The 20,489-nt window shown below is 39.2% G+C and overlaps 2 protein-coding genes across 5 annotated transcripts in view; one reads left to right on the top strand and one right to left on the bottom strand.

Moving 5' to 3' along the window:
* FAM92A (family with sequence similarity 92 member A) overlaps window positions 1-12,711 on the top strand; it is a 28,340-nt gene extending 15,629 nt beyond the window's left edge. The window contains exons 8-9 of one of the 2 annotated variants that reach the window (XM_026081000.1): window positions 161-280; window positions 6,896-12,711. In XM_026081000.1, the coding sequence (XP_025936785.1) occupies window positions 161-280; window positions 6,896-7,000 (225 nt within the window). In that variant the 3' untranslated portion in view covers window positions 7,001-12,711. Of the gene's footprint in view, window positions 1-160; window positions 281-6,892 lie in introns of both variants that reach the window. The other variant, XM_026080999.1, reaches the window with a different exon arrangement.
* RBM12B (RNA binding motif protein 12B) lies at window positions 12,590-18,533 on the bottom strand. 3 transcript variants are annotated; one of them, XM_026080997.1, is made up of 3 exons: window positions 18,423-18,533; window positions 15,850-15,894; window positions 12,590-15,134 (listed from the first exon to the last, which is right to left on the bottom strand). In XM_026080997.1, exon 3 carries the CDS (start codon window positions 15,104-15,106, stop codon window positions 13,001-13,003), a length of 2,106 nt encoding a protein of 701 aa, XP_025936782.1. In that variant the 5' UTR covers window positions 15,107-15,134; window positions 15,850-15,894; window positions 18,423-18,533; the 3' UTR covers window positions 12,590-13,000. The 3 variants fall into 3 exon arrangements, with proteins under 3 accessions (XP_025936782.1, XP_025936783.1, XP_025936780.1); XM_026080998.1 differs by lacking the exon at window positions 18,423-18,533 and adding an exon at window positions 16,034-18,045; XM_026080995.1 differs by lacking the exon at window positions 18,423-18,533 and having other exon boundaries at window positions 15,850-18,045.
* Window positions 18,534-20,489: the final 1,956 nt, after the last annotated feature.

The raw sequence follows: 20,489 nt of genomic DNA, 5'->3' as shown, positions 1-20,489 counted from the left end.
TAAGTGATCCATCCAAACTACAGTTGATACATATTTCTACAGCAGGGTTTTATTATAATTGTCCAATGCTGCATTTCTGTTAGAGACCTTTAGTCTTGTAGACTGTTAGCTTGCAAGCTGTATCATTGCACCAAAATCACAGTTTTCATCATCTGAACAGGTTTTTCGGAGCTCACTCTATCCACCTGACTATCAATCTCGCTTAGATATAGTTCGTGCAAATTCAAAGTCACCCTTGCAAAGAACTGGTTCCTCAAAATCTTCGTTGAGGATGCTACAGGTAAGAAAGAAAAATTAAATGCTAGATCACAGTAGGAAAAGAATGTCTTAAGCAGAGCCTTAGCTAATATAAATGTATGCAAGCCCACTATCTTTAGTCAGTTTAGGACAGATAAAAGAGGTAAAGGGACTTCCAAGCCTACAGAGATCCAATTAAGCTTTTAATAATGCAGTCCAATATTAGCTTTCCAAGCAGCGCTGTTTAGTTTTGAAGACTGCCATTTCCAGTGATGTAATTTCCTTCAGTAACAAACTATGGGTTCTTGCAGAGCAGGTGAACACTAGGAGCTTCTTAGAAACTGAAATGACGTTCCTTAACCTTTACATAGTCTTAGTCATAAGGAACCACCAACTGCGCAGCCCAGACTAGCAATACTTTCTAGCAAAACAGTGACCTATACCCTTCCCTTTATGCTCCACAAATTCAGAGCAGGCGAGGAAAAGGAGAAAGATAAGAAGTGAAACAGCTGGAGCAAGTGCCACTTACTTTTGAACCAGCTGCCTTGCAAAAGTCTTTGACTCCTTTGCAGCAGTAAACTTGCAGATATTATCTCAAAATTGCTAAACTATTTTTCTTTATTATAGTCTTAATCCAGTAAGTAAGATGATTCTTACTAGTATATCAGGTAAAGACAAAGATGCCCAAATTTAAAATGTAGGCATCCCACCTTTCTGCTTTTGATGCAGTCACACATTGTTTGCTATACTAAAAAGTTAGTTTTCTTGACTTTGCACACAGCATTACCCCTTCTCTGCTCACAAGTCATAGTGGATCATTACAGTTGAATTATTCTGTTGCTGAAAGCATGATTCATTCAATTTCAAAAGATGAAAGAATCCAGTGTTTAAGTGCGTGAAGATGAACCTTGACTTTGAATAAGCTGCCTATCCTCACAGACAAGTAAATTTCAGGTTCAAGTACTGGCTTCCTTGACTGTAACTAATCAAGAAAGTGCTAGTTACTAAAAATCTGGAAATACCCAATTTCAGTTAAATACCACCAAAGTTATTTTTGGTGAAAGAACAAATACCATAAATAAACAAAAGGCTGATAAACCCCCCATAACATGAAGATCCATGCACTGAGGTGTTCAAATCTATAGAATCTTGTTCTATGAAGTCATAGTAAATGGCAGTATTGAGGTCCAAAGCCAAATTATGAAACTGTAGTGCGCCACAAATTCAAAGCCAGATCGTTCATTCTCAGAACACTATCAAAATTCTGATAACGCATGCAAGCCTTTCTCGGAAAGGTTTAGTTGGATTCACTATGTATCAAAATGGCAGGACACTATTATTCAGGACTGGGTATCTATCTCTTGAAGTACTGAGTGCAGTATTCCTTTAGATTAAAAAGGAAGTCCTTAAAGCCACACCTGTTTCATTTATGACTCATTTTTCATATATGAGATCCCTACTGGTTGTCTTTTAGGCTTTTTATTTAAGCCAGCCAGTGAAACTATCATCATAAAAGTAAAATTTGGCTACCTGAAAGGTATTCAAGAGACAGTTTCCTTTACTTCAGATGCATTGCCTGAAGACAATCTAGGACAGCTACTGTGAAGTGTCCAATTTCTTCCCTCTAAAATATGTTGCAATTCTACAAATTTATAAAGAGCTCAGCTGTTTCGATAGTCCCTTTGGTAAACAGGTACATGCCTACTTCACAATCTAGGAATAAGATGACAAGTCAATCTTAGGTAGACTTGTGGTTTATTTAAAAGGGGAAAAAAAAAAGGCATTGAGACAGGCTACCTCTGAAAAAGCAGCTTTATTAGGTTCTGTCATTCAAAGAACTGAGATTAATGACACTTCACCTGTTCAGGCTGATGGAAGTAATAGACTACATGGAAAGAGGGTGGGTTTTTTTTTTTTCTGCCTCACTATGCACTAGGGTCATGATCTGCTGGGTAATAGTATACAGTATTGCTGTTACCTACTTGAGGAAATGTTTATCAATTCATTTTTGAACACCAGAGAAAGGTGGTTATTACCTGCTTTGAGAACGCCCTGTAGCGCTGTAAAACAGTATCAAGGGTAGTAGTATCTGTAAGTTACTGTGAGGCACCACAGGTAGCTATATTTTTTGGACTCTGTAAAAAACAGGAATCTGAATGTATGACACTGAGATTTCTCCCAGAGGTGGCAGAGAATTCCATTTTGGCTAATTTACAAGTTTATTGTACTTTTCTCCTAGGCCTCTCTTTCAGCTATACGTTTTGGATGTTAATGTTCTCTTAACCTCGAATTTGAATGCGTGAGAGTAAAGGGAGTCATCTAGACCTGGAGGGAAAGCACCACACATTTCAAGATAGATGTCACCTTAATCTGCTATGCTGCATGTCTGCAGAAGAGAATCACAGGGCAGGAGGAAAGAGATGGAATACCCTCCTTACTGCAGTCAGTAGAGGGCAATAAAGAAGATGCAGGCATCCCCTTCAGCACACCCCCCACATAGCCCTTTTTAATTCAGCAAATAGTATATTGTGGCTAACTGCATCAGTATCAGCACCTTGAAACTAGGGGCTACAATCTCTAGAACCAACCAAATGTCTTGTTAGCAAAAAATACTGAGCAAAACCTTCAGGTGACTTGTCTCACATCTTATGTGGATCTTTCGCTTCCAGAATTTTCACATCAGTCTGGTTTCATGCTACATAATAATCTCCTACTGGCCATAATGCAGTATAGAATTTTCAGTTTAAAGCAGTTAGAGCTGGAATGTGCAAAGACCACTTAAAGACAAGAAAATTACATACTTCTGATATTTTTAACTTTGGTCTTCAAACACTTTTGTTCCACAACTCTTCTCCCCCTTGACTTTCATAGTTGTTTAGTTTTCAGCTTCCACTCAGAGTAGCTGAAGAAATTGAGATGCCAGTTCCTCCATTGTACCTGCCAGACCTCATTTACCAGACAGTACTATAAAACCACAAGGAAAAGAGCAATGGGCAGTCCTGCTAGAAAGGATTTATGTCCCAAGCTGCACTGACAGTACAACTGTAAGACCTATATTTTTTCACTTCTATGCAATTAAAATGATCAGGAGAGAAAACATTAATGTCCAAGAAACAATATCAAGCTGTTATTCATAGGATGGTTCCCCATTATGAGAAAACCTTTTTCTGGGTTTGGGGATTTTGTTTTTTAAACATGAAACATACAGATATTTAATTTTACACAAATGCTGAAAATCTATGCAAGTTTTCATGATAATCCTTAGCAAATTCCTGCATTTTTCCTTTTACTGACTTGGCAATTTCTTTGGTGTTTCATTTTACTGATTCAGATTGGTATGCTGTATTTAGCAAATAGAACTAYAGCAGGGAAAAACTGCATTTTCCAAACTTTTCCAGGTATTTTAGATCAAGGTAAACAAAATTTTTATCTACATGCATTTCATATAGCCAGCTGTTTTGCACTTGCCCTTCTAGGACAGGAAAGTCCTAGAACATCATGGCTGAAACTGTGCAGCCAGGTATTCCAGCACTGCCCACTGCATAAGACAGGAGGAGAGCATGGCTTAAGAGAGACGGACTTCCTGCAGATTCCTCCACCTGACTGAAATACCCAGATTGCCATCCTTTCTGTAGGACATGCAGCGAAATATGCAGCTAAACAGTCTAAGCAAGGACAGTCATGCAAAGCTTAGAGAATTCATTTTCACATAAAATTGCTTATGATATGAAGCAACAAATTATCAGATGGTACTATCTTTTTAAGACCAAATTATTTTTCAGCATTAAGTAATGTAAGTAAAGTATTGGTATACTTTAACTTTATGGCAAAGTTAGAGGTATTTCAATGCCTAATTTCCTTTATCACTTTCCTTATTTTGATCCAGTTTAGTTCTTAGGTTAGTCATTTTACAGCAACCTCACTTCCACCAGTGATAGTATTTATTTAATCTACAGCTTGGTCAAAGGTACTTGACTAGTGAGCAGAAAAAGCCTTAAACCCCAAATAGCACCTCTTATTCCAGAAAAGAGAAAGAGGAATCTTTTATTCAGAAATGTGATTGAAGCTCTTCTTAAGAACTTCAGATGCTCTTAAATGGAAAACACTTGGAAAATTAGCCTGTCAATTGAAGTGAAGCTACCTTAACAGGCTCAATCTGCAGCACTCCCATTTCTCCAATTATAAATAAGTGTTGCTGTCTTTTTTTCTTTCACAGAAGAATAAAGGATTGCTTTTTTAGGCACTTAGCCCAAAGTTAACCCAGTTTCATCCAATGATTAACTTCATTTTCTGTTATGTTTAGAGATTTGTAACTAAGTTAGTATTTGCACCAAGCTCAATTATCTGCGTTGCCTGAGATCAAATTGCCTTTAAATATGACAGCATCAACAACTCCAAGGATTTTTCTAGTTCCATTTTTTTCAATGATTACAATTTGCTTTATGTACACACAAAAAAACTGTGTTACTGTTCTACATAACTGGTGCTCAGCTATATACTCCATGTAATTATGAAATCTCAGAGTTTAATAACCAGCTTCTAAGGACTTTTAAAATAGGGGATTATAAAAAAGGCAAATTTTGTCTTCAGCACTGAAGTCTACAGATATAAGCATATGTGAGAAAACTCAGGAATCATAACTGAAAATTTAGCAATTTCCTGAGCACACTGTAAATGAGAACATTTGCAAACATGGTAGGTAATGCATACATAATCATTAGACTAATCTGTGATGCATTTCCTCTTTAAGTACTGTTCCAAAGTGTCATATTCATACCTGTGTAAAAAGAACTAAGTTCTTTAAATGATGGAAAGTATGAGACAGCTTTTTTTTTTTAAGGCACAAAGAAATCCTTTCATTATTGGCAGCCAAAGAAAATACTATTCTGCAAGGCTGGGTTACAGCATTTTAGTCGAATGTTGCACTACATAAGTACCTTAAATGATATGTGTGATGCCTTCTCAAATGATGTGTGTGTAGCATCAAATCCACTACTGGCCCTACTCACACATGGAATAAATGAATATTTGCTGCAGTGGCCATATGATAATGATAATATAGGATACGATAAAGATAATGATAGACTAAATATGATAATGTGTTTGTGAAGATAAGCCATACAGAGAAAGTTCTTTGAATTTAGGATTATTGGGGAACTTCTCAATAGAATATCACCTGAAAGAGTCTTCGTTATGCAGCAAGGAAATTGAATTTCATTAAACAATATGTTATTTCTTGTTACTTTCCTATAACAGTTCTTTGTATTAGTAGAGCTTCTAATAACCACCATAAGTGGCAGACAGTCACTTTATTTGGATTGATGGAAAATCAGCCTTGAACTGAAAAGGCTTTAAAAAGAAAAATAACCCAAAAACCAAATCCAAGCCTTAGAATGATAATTGTGTTATGTTTTGTATCTGTATCTATAGATATTGCTTTTGTATCTTTCTCTTTTGCTTTTTATATTTACAAATGAAAGTTTTATTTCAGTGGAAAACTAAAGAAGCTTTGCTTAATTAACAATCAATCGTATTCCCCTTTAATGGATACTCTGTAAATATAAAGAAAGAAAAATTACTTTAATTAAACAGTATTGACGCAAGAACAAATGGACCAGTTGGCCATAAGTAAGTGCAGAGAATCACAAAATTATGACCAGCATGGAAGCTAGTTTCAAGAAGTGTTAATTAAATGGTGCATGATTGCTTGCAACAGAATGAGATGGGAGCTGTTCACATACAACCTTTCTGTGAACAAAAAAGTCCTGTGAAATATGCTCCCCCTCTCCCCCTAAAAACTAATACAAAAATAGCCTTGTTTTGGTCACTGTGGCTCACAAAGAATACACTTCATTACACTGCACTGTGCTATACACTAGAATAATTTTAAGCTATAGTTAAAGAAACAAATGGGAAATTAGTTTGATGTTTATGAGATAAATAAGAGTTGCAGATGCCTTCAGAGAACTGCTGAACCTAAAATCATTTTTTAAAAGCATTCCAAATGACTTAGATCTCTATTTTTGTAGAGTTTGATGTTTCTTTTCAGAAAAGACAGCCCTATATTCTAAGTTCTAAATGTTCCGGCTTCCATGAAGAATACATCTTCAATAGGAATTAGATGGACCCCTCATTAGAAAAAAGGAAGTATAGATGGCTGAATCTGTCAGATGAGGTGAAAGCCTGGCAGCAGTCACTTCTTGTGTATAACATTTGATGAACTGAAATGGACTAAGGTATCATTCTGAAGGGCAGGCACTGATGGGCAGGGAAAGTTCATACATAAATCAAGAATCTGCTAGTAAAGTTTGTCTCAAAAACAGCTTAGAGTAGCACAGTGTTGGATTTTTCATTTAACTGGAAAAGTTTGGTGTCTTCAGGGTTATTCCCTGACACTCATCTTCAGCCTGTTATCTGAACTGCCAACCCACAAAGTACCTGGCTTAGGCAATGTTGATTCTTAACATTAACTCAATCAGTACACAGTTTTCCTTTTATATAATAGCTCTCAGAACTATGTTTCCCCTCCCCCCCCCCAAAAAAAAGAAAATACAGGAACAACCTACAAGCGCTTAGATTTTGAATGCTCACAGAAAAGTTTTCCTTACAGGAAAACAAGCATACCTGATTTATATTTTTTGGATTGTGGTTTTAGCAGATTTCCAGCAGTCAACTAAGAAAAGATGAAGAAGAAGATGAGGAGGAAGATGAAGAAGAGGAAGATGAGGAGGAGGAATTAGATGCTACTAAGGAAGAGAGATAACAAAACAGTTTTAAGTCAGGGGATTTTTAATTGATAGGAAAAAAAAAAAAAACTTCCCTTTACCTAACAGCTTGTATGTATTAATGAAAATTTTCACTGAGGTTGTATTTTTAAAATTCCAACAGGTGCAGTAACTTAGTACTAATAGTATGCTGTGTTCTACAGATTACAAATGATTGGTTTTGAAGAATGGAAATAAATCTGCTGAAAATGGACAACTTCAGTAGACAGAAATGAAACATTTAAATAGAATTCTATGTTAGATTTGCATAGATGTTATACTGCAGTCACGTTTACATAAACTTTCATGATGAACAGTGTCCAGAACCTGCACTAAGCTGACAAGCAGTTATGAATGTGGGAGTTTGCTTGTCACTTTGCCAATATATTACCTTATTCTCTAGACACACACACCTCTTGGGTTGCCTGCTAGCTATACCTGCCATACTGGTTGTTCTACATCTTAAAGTAACTGTAATACTCAAGAAATCGATTACAGCAGCAATCCTGCTACATTTCCTTATCTACCCCAGCTGACAGAAGGCAGAGGGATACATATTGTTTTCTCATTTTTATTTTCCTTGGGCTTGACCAACCTGATTTTTAATTGATTCCTTTACATGTACAGAATGAAGCATTAACAAAAATATATGGGTCTGGCCCAACATCTGCTTTTCATACTGCTTTGCTTTTAAATAAAAGTGCCTTCATAATAAAATTAATTTTACTAATTGACATTTTAAACACAGTTGAAGTTTACATGTTTGACTAAATTGGTTGAATCAGTTACCAGTTCTATCAAGCACATAAGAAATTACACATTTTGAGTATAAGTTTTTATCCTGTTTGGAAATGATGCTTGCTCTTGTTTATTTTTGAATAGCATGCAATTGTCTGCCAGAAAGCTGCTGCCATATTGTTTATCTCCAACTTTAGCATTTACTAAATGTAGAAAGAGATATTCATAAATTCTAAGAAAAATAAACATTTTAAAACCATTGTTAAAAAACTAGAATTTAAACTCATAATTAGGAGAATGATCTTAATTTATAACCAAAATATAGGTTCAGTTAAGGAAATAAAGCAGGAAATACATTTTTAATATTGATGTTACTTTTGTCCATTGATACAAAGTATGCCACACAAGCTTGTTTTGACAGGTGAAATAAACAGGTTTTGCCAGAAGTTAATGTGATGAAAATACAAATGAAAAATGTCACAATAGAGGGTTCTGTTTTAAAACCATAAAATAGTTTTGCAGTATTGCCTAGCAGAATTACATAATATGCTCACAGAAGTACTGTTGACAGGGAGTAAAATACCAATGACTAAATCCTAAAAAGTACCTAGGTAACTAATTCCCATCTAGTTCAGTGAGAGGGGCACTCAGATTTTCATGTCAGAACATCAGAATTATGATGATCACCACTTTACCATTTCATATTCAGTGAAATCATGTAATCCATCTCCTAAGTAGATGGTTAGCTTGAGGACTATCCCAGCGTCTGGTATAGTCCAGATATAATAGGAAATTACAGGAATTATTTCTGAACTCCTTCAGAAAGGAGTTCTGAATAAAGGAGGTAGTGTTTAGATTAGTTCCCACTACAAGATTAGTAGCCAGGGCACAGAAAGGGAATTTTTTTAGTGAGCAGCTTCAAATTCCTTCCCCTGGTCTACTTCACTGAGAGTCCACTTTGAGAATTACAGAACTTAGAGAAAAAGAGAAATATGGTGTTGGGCTGCTTTTTTTCCTGCATAAATGTTTTAAGTTTGCATGTTGGACAGATATGTGACCTAGAAACTATTGACAAAAAGGAGATTAATGCGTTTTAAAGATGGAAAAGGAATTTAGAATGTAATTACGGAATTACTCAAACTCCTAGTGACAAATATATTCAGTCATCCCATCAAAGAAATAGAAAAATCATATATTAAGTTTTCAAAGCAAAGTCTTATTTTACTCTTGAAATGTAGAGAAGAAAAATTTTACACACACCTCCCTGCCCCCCTAGTACTTTCTCACAACTCACCTTTACAATTGACCATAAATCAAGGTCAAAACTAAAACAGCTGGACATCTCTGAAGCACCAACTCTTCACACACGATTTATGCAACAGTAATGTGGAAATGCTTATTCTGAAGCAATATTTTGAGATAAGATTTTGTTTTTGAAAAAGCCGGTCTCAAATTCAGAAATACAAGCATTCTATATATACACATGAGATCTCTCAGCTAAGAGTTAAAAAAATGCTAATTAAATACAAAAAAAACTAAAAAATCTTGAGAAAAGTCTAAAACAGATATTTTTAAAAGTTTCAGGTCTGAAATATTTCAGACTTCTACTTTAGAATTTTCCTCTATATTCTTCTGAGATTTTCTACAGATGACTTCTCTCATGTACTAAGAAAACCTGAACATGTAAGATACCTCTACACACCTACTCTCAGACTATATATTGAATAAGCCAATATTCCTTAAGTTTTGTTACCCCTGCACACCTCTCCACAAAAAAACAAAAAACCCCACACTTCTGTATCAAAGGATGACTTAAGAAAATGGAAGATATTAAATACTGGCTAAAAATACTTCTTCATAGAATATTCCCATGGGCTTAATTGCTTAGTGCAAGACTTAACATGACTCTGTTAGTTCATATATATTTCTGACTGCTGAGGTCTAGATGATGCAGGCTTTTATCAGTTCCTGTATTTTGCTGCTCCACTGAAAATGCTGGACCATCCATTTGGGATTAGAATCACCCTGTTGTCCTCTTCAGATTAGCAGATGTTAAGGATCTCCTGAACGCCTCAAGCTGCTTTCATAAATGATCGCTCTTACTAGTTTTTAAAGAAGAAAGGTCTCTAGCATCGAATCAGAACTTTTGGACAATTGTAGCAAAAGCAACCTCAAATTTAACATACCTAAAGAAGCTAGATATATTGAAGATTAACAGCACAAATCGCATTATTTCTTTTGTTATTCTTTTACTGTAATGCATGGAACTTAACAAGGAAGAGCAGTAATTCAGCAACTTAAAACCATGTATTTCTAGATAGACTACTGTCTTAGATTCATCCTTTACACTGAGAGTGCCTCCAAACCATTAAAACATCTAAAGTTAGAAAACCCTTATTATCAGGAATGAGGAAAAACAGGACATGCTATCACCACCCCAACCTTGCACCATCCTAAATCAGGATTTAGTGAAAACTGTATGTACACATGCACTGCAAGCCCTCTCCCCCCCAAAAAAAAGACCTGCTAGGCAGATAATAGCTGCAAGTTTGGAATCCACTCTCCCAGTAACCTTGATAACTGACTGATGTATAGACATTCTTTCTCAGTTTCCCTCTGCTCCAGATCATGTACACATACTTTGAAGAAGTACAGCTCTTGTTTTTATGGACCTTAAAAAAAATTTTTGAACTGCCAATTCAATATTTCATAGATTAATTTATAATAGTCATAAGTTGTAATGTGGCTTTAAAGCCAAATTAGCTATAGGGCAAACAAACAAACAAAATCTTTAAATCACACAATTATGACCTCTGTCACTATGAGCTTTGCATCTGTTTTTGTGAAAAAAAAAAACAGTTTTTCCTCCCAAAAATTAATGGTACCTTATCAGACTTTTTGGAGAACAGATGATGTCATTGAGATAAGTGTAAGATTTTGTTTTAGAGCAAGCCTAAGCCGCAAACAAACTACTAAATTTCCCCTATCCCTTCAGCCTCCAAATCCTTTAATTAAAAATTTATTTTGTGTAACAACTCTATTCTAGAAGTCAGGTTGAAATTTTACTGATTTATTTTTTGTTTAAAATTCTCTATCATACTAGTTGGAAGAACTTTAAAAACAACAAATCATCGAAAGCTGATTAACTAAAGGAGAAATGAGCTGCATTCAGCTGATAATAAAGAGGCAAGAATTCATAGTAAAGATGATGTTAACTTACAACAAGAACCACACTGAGGTTTTCAACTGCATGATTATGTCAGGCAAGTTTATTTTGAGGATTCCTGGTAACAGATGCCTTTACTTTCCCTGCAAAGTCTGTTAGCTTCCTGTTTATTGACCTCTGTAGTGCAACAGGGAAGAAAAAGCATCAACATTTTTAAAATCTATTTAAATTTGGAGGAGCATTCAGAACACAGTACAACACAATTCTGAAGCTGATTCTTACTAGACTGTATCCAGAATTTGAAAATTTGGCCACCTTTAAGTTTTTTTGCTTCAAGGAATCTACGTATACAGACTTGTCATTATCATTTTCTTTTAAAATATTTTTCCTAGTGCTTATAACAGACAACAAATAAAATGCAAAAGAAATGAAGCTACACTAGTCTTTTAAAAATTATAAAATAAAAAGGTCTCAATTTTTTTTTTATTTCCACTCAAGAGTTTATACAAACATCTAGTAATTGATGACTTCACACGCAAGAATTAATTTAAAGTTTGGCTGTCAGTGAGGGTGATCAGTCACTGGAAAAGGCTATGGAGTTGCTGCAGCTAAGGTTGTGGAGTCTCTATCCTTGAAGATACTCAAAACCCAACTGGACAAGGCCTTGAGTAACCTGCTCTAGCTGGCCCTGCTGTGAGCTTGGGAGCTGGACTAGATGATCTCTAGAGGTCCCTTCCAACCTTAACTACTCAATGAATCTATGATTTTTTGGTTATCACCTGAACAAAGGTTAATGCTACAGTTTTCACCACTGTGTTGCAAGTTTGCTGGCTTAGTTTGAGAGGGGATTACAACATTTCATAAAATTCCTTAGTACTCCAAATACTATCTAGTATAATCTCAATGTCAACAGTGTGCAAAGTCCTTATCTACACAACCAAAACAAGTCTCCTATTGAACCTAAAATTTTAAAGCAGAGTTCTATCCAAAACAGGCCAGCTTATTTCATGTTAAAATTTAAATATGCTGGTAAACAACAATTAGAAAGCATTGTAAACACAGAAATAAATATCTTCTTACATAAGAAAATAACTGTTTGTCACCTTGGTTGCCAATGACAGATGTTATAACTAATTAGAGAGTGACCTGGAATGCAGTCGGACATCATTGGCAAGTTGATATTCAGATGACAAGCATGTGGCAATGAAACAAAGACCACCCTGAAACCTCAGTCTGAAGCCCAAACACCAAACATTCACTTTCTGCCTCAAGGTACTACACTGTGTGAAGAGACCAAGAAAGCCTACCAAACTGATTAATACAGATTTGGAGTCACTGTAACCTAAATAGTTGCTGCTATGCTGACAAGTTTTAATAGTTCACTCTTCCCACAGAAAACAGCCAGCATCCTTCTCACCAAGGCCGATGTACACTGAGCATGGTAGCTGAGACCAGTTACTATGCAAGTTTTAAACAAAGACACACATTTAGTGGCAATTTTTTTTATTTAAAAAAGTTGCAAGCCAGCAAAGCCAGCTAATGTGAACAGGAAGCTCTTTCACAGTCCCTCCTCCCCCCACTGAGATGCCTGTAACCACATGAAACTGAACCAAGACTGAACAGTTTACACAAAAAAATTCAGTCATTTTTTATTTTTTTAAGCTATTCTCAATAAAAAGTGTAATTTACTAATGCAGGCAGCACTGAAGTTTTTCTACTTGAACCGTTTGTGTGGTCAATCATTCAGCACTTACATTTTTATTTGATGCAAAGTCATGGAACATGGATTTAAAGCAAACTGGAGGGAAAAAAAAAAAAAGAAAAGAGCATTGCAACTCCATGCTTTTATACCTGGATATTCAGTGTCTTCCAGAATTTCTGGGCTCTTCTCTGCCACAAGAAGCAGGCACAATACAGTTCTCAGATATCTTAACCATACAGATATTTCAACCAAGAACTAAACAACTAAACTAGACACTATTTACAACCGTTGATGGAAACTGTTTCTTCTGCATCTTCCAGTAATTAAAAAAGTGAAAATAATTGTCAATACTGTCAAATTTAGAATATTTTATTCTAGACCATTTTTCCTCCTTTAGAGCAAACTCAACTTAACTTTCCGTGGACCAATTGGTCTATCATTCAGTTCATTAATAGCAGCCATAGCTTCCTCATAGTTTGTCATAGCAACAATGGCATCACCAGAAGGTAATCCTTGCTCATTATACTGTATAGAAACCGACTCTGGTATGACTCTGTAGCCATAGAAAAAATCCAGAATCTCATTAGGAGTAGCTTTAAATGGTAAATTTTTCAATCGAATAGGAACAACGTGTTCAGAACCGCCACTGAAATTTGGATCCGGCATAAATCTTCCCTCAGGAAAACTTCCCATTTTACTATTTCCAAACTCCATTCTGCCAAAAGGTTCACCGTCACCACCAAAATCCATGAGTGGTGGAGGACCTCTAAAATCCTCGGGAGGGCACATGAAGTCCTCAGGGGGGTGCCTAAATTCAGAAGGATGCCTAAAATTCCCAGGGGGACCAAATGAATGTATGGGTGGTCCCTGTGGTGGTCCAGATGGTGAACCAACTGGACGGGAAAGCTCACCTCTGTCATATGCCTGTGAATGACCCTGCATTTCACTTGGTCCAGACAATGGAACAGTTACACCAAACTCCTGCATCTGCTCTTCAGATATAAGTCTTAATAATACCTCCGTTCCCAAGAACCTTCGCCGATTTAAGTTTTCTGCTTTCATGGCTTGTTCTTCAGACTTAAACCTCACTAATGCTTCTCCCAGCCCAACTCCTTTGTCATCATAGAGCAAGTAAATATCATCTTCATCAATATCAAATCTTGCAAAGAACTTTTGCACTTCAATTTTTGTCACATCAAATGGAAAATTTCTTACATAAACACATATCTTAGGGCCAGAATGACCTTCCCGATAACTTTTTTCCTGTATGGGTTGTCCAGGATGATCTCTTTCCTGTGATCTTTTTCTCTCACAAGAATCAATTATTTTCAACATTGATCTTCTTGAAATTGGAAAAATGTAAACAGGACGATTAAGAAGAGCCTTTCTATGATATTCCAAAGCAGCCTGATAATCTCTCTCACTCCTTAACATCACAAAAGCATCTCTAGTCCTCCTCTGATGTTTATCCATTAGGAACTTGATTTGTTTGCTGCAAATATCCAGATCAGGGAAAAAAGCTCTCAAATCTCTCTTCTCAAGACTAGTAGATAGATTTCTTAAATGTATGTAATATTCCTGGGTGGGAGGCGAACGAGAACGTGTTCTTTGTCTCCTCGGTGATCTTGAGTGAGAATGCTTCCTTGAATGCATGTAGCCTGCACCTCTTGTTGGAGAACGTTCTTTGCACAAAAAGCGATCAATTTCGTTTGTCATGTCTACCCTCCCACCATATTCAATCCACCGTTCCTCTGTAGAGGGACTTATTTCTATAAACCTCTGACCCATGTATTGTCTATGACGTTTAAGTCCTTCTAAGGCATCGCCAGGCGTGGCAAATTTTACCAAGCAATCACCGTTGTTTAAGCCATTGCGATGCTTTATCAGAATCACTCCATCCACATGTAACCCGGAAAGGAAAGCACGTACTTCATCTTCTGTTGCAGAGTAAGGTATACCACGTAGAAATAAGTAAAGATCATCTGGATTAAATGAATGAGAATCTTTTCTTGACTGGTTATAGCTTGATTTAGGTATACCTGCATCACCATGTCTTGCGCCATTGGTATGGAAACCAGCCTCCGGATGATTTGGCGGACCATAACTAGGTTTATTCATTCCTTTTGTAATAGCTGCAACTAAATGTGAAATGTCTCCAACACCCGATGAACCAGAATTATTAGTACATGTTCGTCTAGACCCAGACATAGTTTCTCGTCCCCCACGATCAAATCGTTTCCGGCTCATTTCTATGGTATTCTGCATTTCTGTCTTGCTGCTGAGAAAGAGCTCTATGCGCGAGTCCTTGATAAACCCTCCTGAACAGCTCATCGCACGCCGTGCATCTTCATCTGTTGCAAATATAATAAAAGCCTCCCCAATTTCTCCTCCAATAATATGCACACCTCCATCAGGAATATTCAATCCCAAGAAGAAACGACGAATATCTGCAGGACCCGCAATAACAGGAAGCCCCTGTAAACGGATGACTACAGCCATGCTGAGCTCAACCCACAGCAAAAATCACCTGCAGACAAAAAGGTACACATGATAGCTTAAGTGTTAAGATACTGTAATAGCTGAGTACTAAAGACGTGCTAAAGCCTTTTTAATGAATGTCCTTGTCTCAATCAAGAGAGAAGGCATCAAACAAAAAACTCACAAGTTCACACAAGAATAAGATTAAAGCAGGATTCACTGAAAGTTGATGTCAGAACCATTAGCTATTCCACCTGCACATGTCCACAGATCTATCAATATTCCCTATCCTAAGGGCAACAAAATCAACCTAAGTCACTCCTCACCATCCACAATACATAAGGAACACCTAAGACTTTCACAGCATAATTACTGTATGCCAGAGATCTCTGTCCAATCCTAAGGAACAAAAAATTCCTGTTTTGGTCAAGAGACTTGCTATCATAATGCAGAAAATACTAGATGATAAAAGGAGAAAGAAAAAAGAATAACTACATCACTGAAAAATGAAGTAATTCACCAATAATGATGACTTTAATGCTTTGTCAAGTTGCTCTACCCAGTGATCAGTTCTGTTCAATAATGTGTATATTTTCTCAGCGTTCAAAAATGTTGTCTCTTTCATGTAGTCAGAGTATTAACTGCAGCAGCCGCATGCACTCAGGAGAGTATATCCTATTTCCCAGTCACAAGTCTGTGAGAAAAGGCCGTGTGTGATCTTTTCACAATACTCAGTGAGAAGTGTTAAGCTTTTGGCAGCTTACCTGTTTCTGCTTGGAAGACCTGTAAATTCTGTAAAATCAACTTAACTGTGGAAAGAAAACGAAACATAATTAATGGCTGATATCCGTACTTTGGTTTACATACTGTGCTACATTGCTGCAGCTCATCCATAGTAGTGGCTAATATTAAAGCCAAGCATTGTAATGAAACCACAATTTGAGGTACCATGAAGAACTCCTTCCTCGTTCCAAGGGAAAGACAGCAAAATGCTATGCATTGCATCTTTGTGTCTCCATATTAGAAGCAAAGAAAATTCAAAAGTTAAGTTGACTTCTGCAAATGGTGAAAACACGCTGAGGTTATCTCATCATCAACTGCGCCACACTGAACTGTTGAAATGAAACAGACTGATTGTAAAGCGAGGGGAAAACCCTCAATTCTTTGAGTCCTTGAAAGACGCACAAGTCCATCTCAAGATTACTGTACGTGTCCATTCTTCTGAAGTCCACCTGCTTTCAAAGTTCACAACAAGGGTATGCTACTCACCATTCCAGCACTGCACTTAAGGGTATACAGTGAAGGCGATCACATGAAAGAGCAAAAATAGTCAACAAGGAGAAACTTCAGTGACTACTTCAATTTACAAAGCAGAGTTCACTATTTTCCCTAAATGTTTACTGCCTTTCAAATATAAGAACAGGAATCACTTAACACACTAACTTGAATGTATCCCAATTTTCTAAATTATCATCTAGTGTCACAAGATACATAGCACAGTACTCTCACAGAACAAAGACAAGCCTCCATAACAAATGGCTACATCCCTTAAAGAATAATAATAAATAGTAAAATAAAAAGCCCAAGACCTTGATGACAAGTGTCTGACAATATCCCCTGGACAAAACCCTTGCTCAATAACAAGTATTATAACACACTAATGAATAAACAGGATTTCTGATGCACAGTTATCTGTTGACCACAGTGACTAATCACTCCTCCTGAGCTTACAAAACAAGAGCAAAGCCCAAGTTCTTTAACTGATTCTACGTTGCTACTAAATCAGCACTTTGTAAGCACAAATTGAAAACAACTGCCTGTTTGAATAACTGCAAAGAAGATCACCAGCTCTCCATATCTTTATAATCTATCTTCTCAACAGATGTGACAGCAGTGCCAACAAGCAAGGAGAGAATTCAAGGGCAGAATTTTCTTACAGAACCTTCGTTTCTTGAAAAATCAAATCCGCTGGCCTCCTATTTCATGATGTATGTAATCTGTAGCATTTCTGAATTTCACAATTTTGCATTCCTATCCCAATTTTTAGCCAGCATTCAGAACCAGATATCCTCAGTACTCCTTTGGTGGTAAACGTCAAGTTCTCCACGATGGCCCATGGATACAAAATACAAATTGCAGTGCTCAAACGAGACACACTGATTCCAGATCATAACGTGATATTTAGGAAGTCCACAAACAGAAAGTCAAGTCCAGATAATAAGCTTTTACTAGCTGTACATTAAGCAATCAAGAAGTGGTAGCAAACATAGATAAGCCGTCCAACTGTTTAAATGAATGACCAAAGAGTGACTTTTAGGATGAAAATAACAAGACTAAGACCAGATCATCAACTGAGCAAGGCCTTCAAAGAACAAGTCTTTAGATAATAAATAGATGGCAGCCTCATGTCAACAATTTAAAAGCACAGAACAGTGCACAGTAATACTTTAGGAAATTCTGTATTTAAACTGAGCTAACCAAAAAGCAATACTGTGCCTATGCTCCCACAGCCTTAGCACAGCACATTCCAAATCCCATTAAAACTTCCTACTGCCTCACTCAAAAAACCCCCTGTAAATATTTCATGAAAATAGGTCTGCACTAAACTAGCACTTTCACTACTGGGCAGAAGGATCTGCATGCCATGAAGCACGCAAGACAACAGGAACACCCACAGAAATACCACAAGTATAAAAGTGAATTTCCGAGGAATATGCGAGTTAACAAATAATTGGTGAGAGGAGGATTCCTTATTCCAGTCTTCTCCAAAATAAGCCTTAACAATCGAAGTAAGTTGTTGCAAGTGAAAGCTTTCACAGCGCTGACAGAAGAAGCGAAGGAACCCGGCAGCTGGGCGTGCTGCGCAGCCGGCTTCGGCACAGGGCCGATTCCCAGCGCTGCGACTTGGAGAAAGTGGGTGAGAAGCCCCGAAGCCGCGGCGCCGCCGCACGCAGCCGCCGCTCGCAGCACAGCGGGAACACGCCCCGCCGCCCAGCGGGCGACGCCGAGCGCAGCGGCCGGCGGCGCAGGGACGGGGGCGGGCGGGGAGGCCGCCCCGCGCCGCGCGTCCGGCCCCGCCGGAGGCCGCTTGTGATCCGACCCTGCGGAAAACAAGCCCGGCCTCCCCGCGGCATCGGGACGGGGCCGGGGGCATTAGGGAGCGAAGGGCGAAAGCCGCCGGCCGGGACGAGGGGGCCTCAGCGCGGGCAACAGCCGCGCAGCTGCTCCGCCGGCGAGAGCCGGCCGCGCGCAACCGGATCGCGGCGCGAAGCCCGCGCCCTCGGCTACGCAGAGCACTCCGGGAAGCCGGGCGCCCTCCCTCGCGCCAGCCACCCACCGGACACGCCGCCGGGACAGGCTCCACACCGAGCCCCGCTCCCCGCAGCTCCCAGCACTGCACCACCAAGATGGCGTCCTCCTTCCTTCCCCCCCCCAGCAAGCGGGCGAGAAGCCGAACTGCGCCTGCGCGACCCCCTCCCCTTCGACCCCGCGGTTGAACTTGCACGAGTCCTTCCGGGCCCCTCTGGCCGCGCGGCGCGGCGTGGCGCCGAGCGCCACCCTGCGCTCGTGCGCATGCTCGGAGCGCACGGCACCTCCTCGAACCGCCTCCGGAAGCGGTGCCAGGAACACGCCCGTCGTTACCTGGCTTTCCGCTACGCATGCGCTATGTGATGCCCGGCTGGTTTCACTACGCATGCGCTCTGCTCAGGYGGGCAGTTGGCTCGTGCAGGGTTGCGCAGCCTGGGCAGTGCGCATGCGCCGCTGGGGCGCGCCAGGGGACGCAGCTGGCGTGCGGTCTTGCAGGCCCCGCGGAGGAGCCCGGTGTCGTCCGCGCCGCGGTGCTGGGGCAGCGCCGGTTACGCTGCTCGCGAGGGTTATGGTTGTGTTGCAACGGCCTTCGGTCTCTCGCTTTCTCAGTCCCGGCGCCTACCCGGCTCAGGAAGAGGGGCGGAGGAGAAGCCCCTACGAGTGCCGGTGGGCCCCGGGGCCGAGAGCTGCTGGGAGCCCGCCCGGGCCCGGGCCTGGGCCTGCGGGTGCCTCCGGCACTGGAGAGGGGGTTCTGTACCCTCCGCTTCTGTTCCCAGGCAGTTTCTAAAACTCAGGGCCGGTTGTTAGAAAACCAGTTTCCAACCTAAGCTTTCTCAGGGGTGGCTCCAACCCTGTGTTGGGAGAAAAGGGAGGGAGGAGGAGGTAAGGCTAAGGCTGTCCATGTGGAAGGGGAGAGGCAGGCTGCTTTAGTCATTATGGTTAGGTAGATATTTTATTCATCTAGTGGTTATCTCACCTCCCTTTCCCTGTGTTTTACACATATTCCCTTGTATTTCTAGACAGCAATTCTATTGTTTGTCAGCTCCATTCTGATAGACTAAAAAAATTTTCACCGTCCCTTAATCCTGCCAGTAGCTCTTATCTATCTTTTCTGGGATGAACCTATATCTTGAGCATAGGAAGTAGAATTTTAGAAGGTGCTTCTGATGAAGTCTTCTGCAGAGCCACATCCAAAGCACACTTCTCTGTCTTTTTTGGAAATATGTTTCCTGATCTAACAATACAACTACATAGCACTGATAGTTTGGTTACACTGTGAGCAACTAATGAAATGAGGTCCTTCTGTCCTTTCAAACTGAGTTTGGGGAAGTACATCTGCATTCTGTCTTAGAAAATAGCTAAAAAAAATTACATGAGGCTGACCGGAAGTTGTGAAGCTGCCTTCTCTTGGGATCCAGAAGCTTGCTGGTTATCACAGTGATTTATGAAATCTCTCTTCAGATGATAGGGTTTAGAAGCAGTGGTCAGAAATCTCAAAAAAATAGGGTTGAGATTCTTGAGAAATAATTTTAGTGCAGGTATAAATGCTATTTTTTCTGGAAATAATCCTAACCCCACCTTCCTTGCCCCACTGCCTGGACACTTGGTACAGAAGGAGCTGCTGATTTATTGACTGGAAGTGTTTAAAAAAAGCACACGTAGGGATGGGAATTATCTGCAACAGCTGTTTGCTATCTCCAGGAGAGATGTTATGAACAGAAACTGAAGCATAGACAATTTAAGTGTAATCACCCAGTATCTCGGCCTTTAAAAAACTCCCATCAACCCAGCAATACAAATCTTACTAGGAATGAAGCATTCAGTGAGATAAGCATATAGGCTTTCAAACAATGCTAGTATACAGACTCATAATAGTTATGCAGTTATCAGTCAGTAAAGAGGTAGTGAGGAATAATGAAAATCGAGGACACGCAAGTACCCGGAAGAGTTTTGGTAATGTTTGGGGGAAACTGAACAAGAGCGTGATGGCAGGTGAAAAAAGGGGTAACTTCTTTGACTTTGTGTCCGTTCATCTGGGCCTTTTGTGTGATCAGTCTGCTACCTGTCTCCTTACAAAGGAAAACAACACATTTAC

The sequence above is a fragment of the Apteryx rowi genome, unplaced genomic scaffold (assembly GCF_003343035.1).
Source record: "Apteryx rowi isolate R43461 unplaced genomic scaffold, aptRow1 scaffold_533, whole genome shotgun sequence".
NCBI lineage: Eukaryota > Metazoa > Chordata > Aves > Apterygiformes > Apterygidae > Apteryx > Apteryx rowi.
Note: the sequence above shows the minus strand (reverse complement) of the source record. Positions and strands in the feature narration are given on the sequence as shown.

Coding starts and splice junctions, on each gene's coding strand:
- RBM12B (XM_026080997.1), bottom strand. CDS start 15,106: ATGGCTGTAGTCATCCGTTTACAGGGGCTTCCTGTTATTGCGGGTCCT.